This window comes from Nothobranchius furzeri, chromosome 1, assembly GCF_043380555.1.
Source record: "Nothobranchius furzeri strain GRZ-AD chromosome 1, NfurGRZ-RIMD1, whole genome shotgun sequence".
Classification (NCBI taxonomy): domain Eukaryota; kingdom Metazoa; phylum Chordata; class Actinopteri; order Cyprinodontiformes; family Nothobranchiidae; genus Nothobranchius; species Nothobranchius furzeri.
The window spans coordinates 74225395-74234891 of record NC_091741.1 but is presented as its reverse complement, the minus strand read 5'-3'; the positions used below and the strand labels follow the sequence as shown (position 1 = coordinate 74234891).

The following is a 9497-nucleotide window of genomic DNA, read 5'->3' as shown; positions in this document are numbered from 1 at the left end:
CGTGATGAAGTTTCTATTGGATTTTCTGAGAGTGGAAGCAAAGTAACCTTAACCCACCACTAGTCATGTGTTAGATGTGAAATTGATAGGCAATATGTGTTCATAAGGTAAATTGCATCAGCAGACCTGATACAAATCTTGGGTTATATGTACTGTAAAAAAAAAAATGTAAATTTTACAGGAAATCGCTGGCAGCTGGAGTTACCAGAGTTTTCCTGTAAATGTTACAGCTACACAGTAAAAACAATTACAAAAAAACTGTGTAAATTAATTTACAGTGATTGAAATCACAGCTGAAATCACATTAAAATCTGTAAAGTGTACATAAATTACATGTAAATTTTGCATAGAAATGTTGTTCACAATTAGACTCTTTCCTGTATTTAATACCTGTAATGGACGTCTATTGTGCATAAAATACTTGCAAAAATCACTGGCTAATATTGAACAAAAAACAAATTTTAACTGGTAAAAGCATTGTAAATGTTTGTATATTAAATTAAGCTATTTTGTAATTTATACACAAATTTAATGTTGTATTTTTGTGTTAATAATCAATTTATACTGTGAAAGTTACTTTTAAAACCTGCTAATTACCACTATTGTCATTTTCATAAAACATTCAAAATACTGAAAAAGATGAGAAACATTTCACTTTTGGAAAATTTATTCAACAGCCATCACTGCAACCATGTCTGAACGATGAAGTCTTTTGTTATTACATGTAAAGAAGCTACATTTTGTGCTTTCCAAATACTTCAGAACACTAGCGTTTTGAAAGAGGTTTTTCAGTCTCTTTAGATAAGTTTAAGTGTCAAGCCAACAACAATAACTCATTAAAATTAAAGTATGTGTGCATTCTTAAAGTGTTATCAGAACTTTAAACAAAAATATAACCAAAATACATTTTATGCCCCATTAATATAATATACATTGTGGATTTAAAACAAAAACTTTCAGTATTTGTCCTCAAAAAAGCTCCACAAAAGAAAACATTTGCAGTATCCATTCTCAAATGAACATTCCACAAAGGAAAAACATGCCTTTTCTAAAAGGATCAGCCCAGACAAAAACTTTTCAGTACCTGGTGTATAAAATGTCCACAAGGGGAAAAACTAGCAATACCTCTTTTCATACGAACAGCCCATAGAGAAAACTTGTTTTTGAAATGATCAACCCAAAGAAAAATAATGTGTTATCTGGTGTCTAAAGTGTCCGCAAAGGAAAAACTTGCTGGGCCACTTCTCAAATGTCCACAAAGAAAACTTGCCTTATTTGAAATGATCAGCCCAGAGAAAAAAATTGCAGTACCTGGTGTCTTAAAAAAAACTGCACACAATGGGAAATACTTGCTGGACCTCTTCAACCGTCAAAGAATCCACAGAGACACTCTGTATTTAGGCTTCACACCACTCGTGATCGGAGAGTTCCTGTATCAGGGTGAGGACTCGAGGGTTCACGTTGAGACGACGCTTGGAGTTCTTATTCTCTACTTTGGTTCCTTTTTCTGGGTTAATGGAGAAAAAACACCTGTAAAACAAAATTGAGCATAGTGAATATTTAAATTTATTAGTTCACATAAAGAAAAACTCCAAGTCCAAGACTTGGGGGCCCAATTGGTTCTAGTCTGAGTCTAAGACAGTGATTAAGACTAGACCCAAGGGCCACAGGTTCAATCCCGGATTAGGGCCGGTTCTTGGGTCTGAATTTCTGACTTGGATGCTCTGTGTCACTCACGGCTGTCAACTGTTACCTGCCACCACTCTCTGTCCAGCCCGCAGCACTCAGCAGGCAAGCGTGACCTACAAACTGGTGGCAGTACATTTGGTTGAGGAGAAGCTTGTTTCTAGAAGAAACCCTTCAACCAATTGGCAACATTATGGATTCAACAAGGACAATGTGATTAGAAAAGTCAAATGTGAACTGCAGAAAGACTGTAGCAACAAGTCCGCAAACAGCCTGCTGCTTACTATTATATTATTATTAATACTATTAATACTATTAATACTATTATATTAGAATTTTTTTTCTATTTCTTTCCCTTCTTCTTACAGACTAAATGGGGTGGAGTCAGTGTGGATGTACCCAAAAATCCCAGAGCCCAGGTCCAAGAACAAGTCTTGACAGGGACATTCAGATTTAGACCAAAAGGGTTCAAATGAAGGCAACTGGACTTCTTTGGTTTCTTGAGGACGTTTCTCTTCTCATCCAAGGAGCTTTGTCCATTCTATCTGGAATATGAGAGTCAACAGGGGTGGACCGTTAAAGCGCCCGAGCGCCAATGGCGCTAAATTTTCTCGTCGGGCGGTAAATACATGACGACTTACCGCCCGGGTGGCGCCCAAGCTTTATTTGTCATTTACACACCGGCTTTCACCTACATCATGGCCCCGCCCTGTAGGAAGCCGCTGTTTTCGTTTCGCGCGCGTGAACCTGCGCGCCTCTAGCCACGTACTGCACTCGTACGATTCGTGCACGTACTTCACAATTCTAGTTATAGTCACGTGAACTATAAGTTCACTATTAAAGACGAAGTGGAACCACGCTAGAAACACACAAGCATGCAGGAAGATCGCGCCACCACAGGGATGGGATTTCTTGATGAAATCTCCGGCAAAACGCTTTAAAACTGGTGAGGAGAAGCGAGACAGTTCGAAACGGTATGAAGCAGAGAAGCGTGTGAGTAGGTGGAATGATTCTTGGCGGTTTAAAGAAGACGGGAGGCGCAGAGAATGGCCGTGTTCGAGTTGAGCAGCGCCTCGCCTGGAAAACAGACGAGAGCAGACGGAAGCAGCAGGGGGAGTGGCTGAAAGCTGGCATTTACGCCGGGGACACACCGGCCGCGGAAGCGCCCGAAGCGAATCGCTCACGAAATTCGGCCGCTGCTCAGTTCGGATCAGGCGCGCCCCCCAGTCGAGGCGCGCCTCGGCTCAGCTGTAGTTTTTCCTCCATTTCCTCAGCTCTTTTCCTCTCTCTCTCTCTCTGTGTGTGTGTGTGTGTGTGTGTGTGTGTGTGTGTGTGTGTGTGTGTGTGTGTGAGAGAGAGAGAGAGAGAGAGAGAGAGAGAGAGAGAGAGAGAGAGAGAGAGAGAGAGAGAGAGAGAGAGAGAGAGAGAGAGAGAGAGAGAGAGAGAGAGAGAGAGAGAGAGAGAGAGAGAGAGAGAGAGAGAGAGAGAGAGAGAGAGAGAGAGAGAGAGAGAGAGAGAGAGAGAGAGAGAGAGAGAGAGAGAGAGAGAGAGAGAGAGAGAGAGAGAGAGAGAGAGAGAGAGAGAGAGAGAGAGAGAGAGAGAGAGAGAGAGAGAGAGAGAGAGAGAGAGAGAGAGAGAGAGAGAGAGAGAGAGAGAGAGAGAGAGAGAGAGAGAGAGAGAGAGAGAGAGAGAGAGAGAGAGAGAGAGAGAGAGAGAGAGAGAGAGAGAGAGAGAACCTTTGTGTGAACCAGTTGTTTCTGCCAGTTGAATCTCTTGGATTTCCCTGTATGTGTAGCTTGGGGGTGACGATGGATGAAGATATCGCGTTAGCATTCACACTTGTTCAATTTTCAATTGTAATTCTGGTGCCTTTTAGCTGCTGAACCACATCCTCACGTGCTTGTGGATATCATATATTGTACATGAAGACATGACTGTAATAACAAGTAAAGGTTAGCAGCTGTAGCTTCAGTGTGCTCACAGGAAACGTGACAAAAGAAAACAAAACACATTTCTCTTTATGGCCTATATAGTTGTCATCATCAACATAACATGATTTACAGAATACATGTGACCAACTAACATTTCATGTTCTACCACCGGATGTTTGGATCAAAATATGAACCAATCAGATCTTAGATCAGGTGAGAGCCAGGCGTTTCCCGTCATCCCCTAGGTTTTGCAGCCGAGGGAGAGCAACTGCAGCACCTTGCTCCAAAATCTGCGGCCGCCTTGATCTCACGAGGTTATCGTTGCCTACGTATGCATGACGTCAGAGCAAGTTGGCGTCAAGTCGGACACAAATCTAACCGGCATGCACTGCTCGCCGATCACCGCTGGTCTAATCTGCGCAGAACTGGCTCATCTCGAACACAGCCAATGGCTCGAGTACAGCAAAGCGGAGTTGGTGATGTACTGCGTTGTATGCCGTAAGTATGTGACGACAAAATCGAGTTTTGTTGAGGGAACAAACAAATTCAAACTTGAATACGTTATTATGTTTGTGAATGTGTACAAAATAAAGGTTTATTACATTTAAAACGGTTCAGTTGTTATTTTGACTCGTTTTGGCAGCTGGCCAGCGGGGCCGGTAGATTCTTGGCGGGGCCGGTAAATATTCAGAGTTACCGGCCCGGCTGGCCGGTTAGTTTTGAAGTTAATGTCCACCCCTGAGTCAAGCTTATAAGCCGTAGCTGTCTGTTATTAACGAGCCGAAACTACTCTGGGTACCCCTCCTCCCTACCCCGATGAGTCATTAGCCTCTATTGAGAGGGAGTCATTGTGACTCATCAGAGGGTAAATAGGTGGGGTACCCAGAGTAGGGATGCACCAATGGATCGGCATTTGATCGTAATCGGCCGATAGCGCCCCTATCGGTTTTGATCGGAGTTTTCAAAATAGATCAAAGCAGACAGATCAGCCGTAGGGTTGTCACGGTAACCAGTGTAGCAGTAAACCCCGTTAAAAAAAAAAGAGTTGACAATAATAATAACCGTCTTGTTTTTTTAAAAACTCTATTAGCTTGGTGGGTTTACCGCGGCTGCAGTGTAGGCGCGGTGACCCTTACCAGCCACCGTATCATCTGCTGAAGTTGCCGGTGGCACATGCGCACTTTGTTGTTTACAACCAAAACTTTCTTGAAGCTAAAGCTGAAATAATGGCCAAAGGAGGAGACGGCAGCGCTCAGGACAGTTATTATCCCTCAAAGAAGACAAACTCGGAAGTACGGGCATCTTTTGGATATCTGAAGAATGCCGAGGGAGTTTATAGAAGACGGCTATCCTGTTTGTAGCACGTGCAGAAAAAGTGTCTGTGAAAGGCAGCAACGCTTCAAATCTCATGACACATCTGCGTGACCATCACCCACAACTCTACAGTCAACGCAAGGCAAGCTAACGTTAGCGTTTTAGCTAAAATGTGTGATCCGAGGATTTGGGTTGAGGGAGAACGCAACGAGTTGCTATATAAAGCAGCCGCAGCGCCGCTACCTGCATATAAACCGTGTCGCGGACACCGCCATGTTGAAATGACTCTATACATTACGGGGCTCCCAGGGGCAGATAAGAGTTGGTCTCTCTCCGAAAATAATTATGAATTTAACAACGATTACTGCCTGATGACATTTTCCCACATCTGCAAAGCTCACTGGAAGGACACAAACCGAGGACAATATTTTCCTGATATAGGGTTTATTACTCAAGTAATGGTAAAAAAGTATCTGATTACAAGGCTACTTGAGTAGTGAGTATAATCTGATCTAATTTTTTTAAAATGATGACATCAAACAGACAAAAAATAAGTTATGGGCAAATATTGGTATTTTAAAGACTAAAGGGAAAAAATGTAAACAAATAAACAACATAATTACAAAATAATAAATTTTAGGCAAAATTTAGGCACAAACTGAGGACAATATTTCCTGACATACAGGGTTTATTTAATTGTGTGAAAAAGTAGCACGTTTAAAAAAATACCACGATAATACCGAAAACCGTGGTAATTTTGGTCACAATAACAGTGAGGTTAAATTTTCACACCGTGACAACCCTAATACAGACCATTTTAGATTAGGTTACATTTCCTTTATTCCCAGATTATGTAGTTTGTAGCACTCATTATAATGTTGTAGAAAATTTCTGGCCAATCCACGTGATCGGTATCGGTGATCAGCATTCTTTGATATCGGTATCGGTGATCGGCAGCAAAAAACCTGATTGGTGCATCCCTAACCCAGAGTAGTTTCGACTCCTTAAATAACAACAGACAGCTACAGCTTATAAGCTTGATTCTCTCATATTCCAGATAGAATGGACAAAGCTCCTTGGATGAGAAGAGAAACGTCTTCAAGAAACCAAAGAAGTCCAGTTGCCTTCATTTGAACCCTTTTGGATTACTAGATAACAGGACCTTCACCAGCCTATTCAGACTTAGGACAACCATGCTTTACTCACCTTTGAAGAAACTCAAGAGTTGAAGCCAGCTCAGAAGGGTAATGGATGTTGAAACAGTAGTAGCTCCCAAACATCAGGCACAGTGCAGAAATGAAGGAGGAGATGTTCGTGTTGACGAGGGTCCGATCCAGACTCAGCATGAAACTTCTTGAGGAATAGCAGGACTGTCCTGTGGACAAATTGACATGCAGTACAGTCACGCCACAAATTCTATTAACAAAATTATTTAAATAATTAGAAATGAAAGACTTACCACAGACAACGATGGTTGGTGTCAAAGGCATTTGCTCTAGTTGGACCTCTTCTGGCAGACTTGTATTATCTACATAGAAGAACAAGGACTCCTCCTTCTCATCAAAGTAGCTGAGCAGAAGCAGGACCAGCTCTTTTACATCATCTGAGCAGCCACTCTGCTGTCCCCGCATCCTCTGCAGCCTTGCATAGGTCTGAAGAAACTTCTTACTCTTCTTGGCACAAACAGTGGTCATGTAGTTGAGAAGCCTTTGTCCCTTTAAATCCAAATTACGTGTGAACATTTCTTTGAGATTATTCCCAGTAAGCTCCTTGAAGTGCACTGACATGCCAAGTTCATCAAACCAAAATGGCCACTCTTCTCTGAGGTATTGGATACTTTTACCCTGGTTGACATGTTGGCGTTGCGTGTAAAAGGTAGACTTCATGAGACATTTTATCTCCTCCGGACTGACATTAGTTTGTAGAAACATCATCTTGAGTTTTTCCAACTTTTGCTGCTGGCTCTGTTGAGTTTCTCCACGGGGAAGAAATTTTGGATTCCATTTAATGCATCCATATGTGTCCTGCATTGCTGCTCTTTCTTCTAATGGGATCTCGTCTGTGTCATCTGACTCAGTTTGATGTTTCCTTTTTCTGATTTTAGGTGTTGAAGTACGCTTTGCGTTTTCAATTCTGTATTGTAACTGTTTGACAAGGGAGTAGTAGCCTTTGCCTACAATATCTCCCTCTATTACATCCTGCAAAGATTTGGGGTATTTTGCCACCATTTTTTTAGCAACCTCGGTTGAATGCTTTTTACCTGCATGAGGGCATTTTCCCATCATTTCAGTCGCTACAATCCGAATCATCTGCCTCCTCAGTTATGGGGATGGCCTTTTTCCCCTTTCCAAAGAATCCATTACTTCCTCTGGAAATTTACTCCATGGAATTTCAAAACTGTCCTCCCACTGTGTGCCAAATCCCTGGCTGCCTGAGGATGTTGAACTTCGGGGTGAAACAGAGAGTATTGACGGAGATCGGCCAGGTGAGGCTTCCACAGATGGTGAGCTGCTCTCAGGAGTCTTGTCTACGCACGCGCGCACGCACGCACGCACACACACACACACAATTACACAATTTAATGGTCTGTTGTGCTTTTGAACTGATTATTTATGCATGTAGAAAAAGCTTGTTTGGCATTTTTACTTACATTTTCTTTTCCAAGCAGAAAGAAGTTTTCTGGCTTGAACAGGTCTCAATGTTGTCATCAAATCAGCCTCCTCTATGAAGCATAGATCATCATATGTCTCAACCCCAATGGACTGTAAATGGTCTTCCAGGATGTTCTTTGTTACAGCAGGAAGTTCTGGTAGGACTTCCACAATGGCATCATGTAGGAAGGTGGGCTCCGAGTCACTCATACTTGCACTGAAAAATACGTGTCTTCTTTGAAAAAAACAGAAAAAAATATATACAGTACAGTATAGGAGGGACATGCATCAAGTAGAGCTTGAATAGTTAATGTTAAGACTATTTACAGTTTTAAGACAGTTACAGTTTACTACTTCTAGTTGACTTTATTTTGCCCCAATACTGTGTTTCAGTGGAATGACCTGGTATCCATCAAGAATGTATGACACCAAAGGATAGAAATCTGGCAGGTTGTTAATGTTAACACACTTTAACCCAAGACTGTGTTTTGTCACAGAATATAGATGATATTCTGAGAGGAAGGTGCTTTTGTGGATATCCATTATAACATGCACAGCTGTACCATGTTGAATCAAGATGAGTAGAAGTTCACCAAACTCCAAGTACTCATCATTTCTGCTCACAAGAAACTGGCCTTTTTTATATGCTGTGCCCTTGTACTGAATGTGTGTGGCCACTGTGGTATTGCTTTCTGAAAATGCAAACTCCCTGACTGCATGTTTAATAGCATCACTGTAGAGGTTGGGATAAAACTCACAGCTGTCCTTCACTTGCAGGTGACTGTATTCTTGCCCAGCTAAAAGATACGCATGATACATCTGATGACGCTCTGACAATGTCTGACAAATGTTTTTGAAGTTTTTCAAGTGTCTGGCACACCTTTTAAAATAACTGTGTTTACTTTCGAATCTAAGCGTCCACAACCTTATCAATGGACCAAATTTTAATAGCAGTGCTGGATAATGGCGCAAAAAATGGTGCTTAGGTTTAAGTAGAGTTTCAGGAAACAACATCTTCCTCAACTCTAAGTATTCTTGGATCAAAATGTCAAGGTATGCTATCTGGGACACAGAAATGTTCTGAGCACAAATAAGATCCACAATGTCTTTTAACTGAAGAGCTAACTGCCATACTTCATCCTCAGGATTTTGAATTTTGTCACCAATCAAAACTGGTAACAATCTCAAAAGATTCCAGTTCTGAATGGCCTGCCCTGACAACCGGGCTCCATCAGTGCTGACAGCACATGGCTTTGTGAGTGCTTCAGATCCTTTATATTTGAACTGTTTGATGCGCCTGTTTAAGAGTGTGTATGTGAACCATTTTTTCTTTTTCACAATGTTCTTCAGGTACAGTGCTAGATCCTGTGACACAACTCCCTCAAAGAGGTCATGACCTAGACAAGGTGGCAGACCAGGCTCACATACGTGAAAAGACTGAAGGGTATTAAAGACAGAGTTTACCTTTATACCTCGAACCTCTTGGATGTTTTCAACCTGAAGTTCAGCAACAGCAGCGTCATATGTCTCTGGGGTGCGTGGAGGACCACAGGCATTTGGATCAGTCTCAAACTCCCGTCTTGTGATTTCGCAGTACCTGCAAAAATATTGAGAGCGGCTGAAGTTCTCTGTAAACCCACCAATCCAATGAGAACCCAAGTTATCCCCTGCAATGCAGTACAGACCCCCTTTTACTTTTTCACCATCTACACTTACTCCATCTGTCTCCAAGGATTTCAGATCTGCCAGCAACTCTGAGAATACTTTGCCCATTCCAAAAAGTTTAAGGTCTTTTTCAACGCACAACAATACTAAAAACATATTATCAGTATTTGAACGCATATGTATGGGTAAATTTGCCACTGAAAGATAGACAGCAAGAACTTTGTGCTTCTTCTTTGCAGAACCCAGGGGG

The 9497-nt window shown here is 41.9% G+C and overlaps 1 protein-coding gene across 2 annotated transcripts; it reads right to left on the bottom strand.

Annotated features, from left to right (window-relative positions):
- Positions 1-220: 220 nt before the first annotated feature.
- Positions 221-9171, bottom strand: LOC139071790 (uncharacterized). Of its 2 annotated transcripts, XM_070554891.1 has the most exons (5): positions 9047-9171; positions 7582-7799; positions 6391-7458; positions 6138-6306; positions 222-1530 (listed from the first exon to the last, which is right to left on the bottom strand). In XM_070554891.1, exons 3-5 carry the CDS (start codon positions 7238-7240, stop codon positions 1398-1400), a joined length of 1152 nt encoding a protein of 383 aa, XP_070410992.1. In that variant the 5' UTR covers positions 7241-7458; positions 7582-7799; positions 9047-9171; the 3' UTR covers positions 222-1397. The 2 variants fall into 2 exon arrangements, with proteins under 2 accessions (XP_070410989.1, XP_070410992.1); XM_070554888.1 differs by having other exon boundaries at positions 221-1530; positions 6138-7458.
- Between the last annotated feature and the right edge of the window lie 326 nt (positions 9172-9497).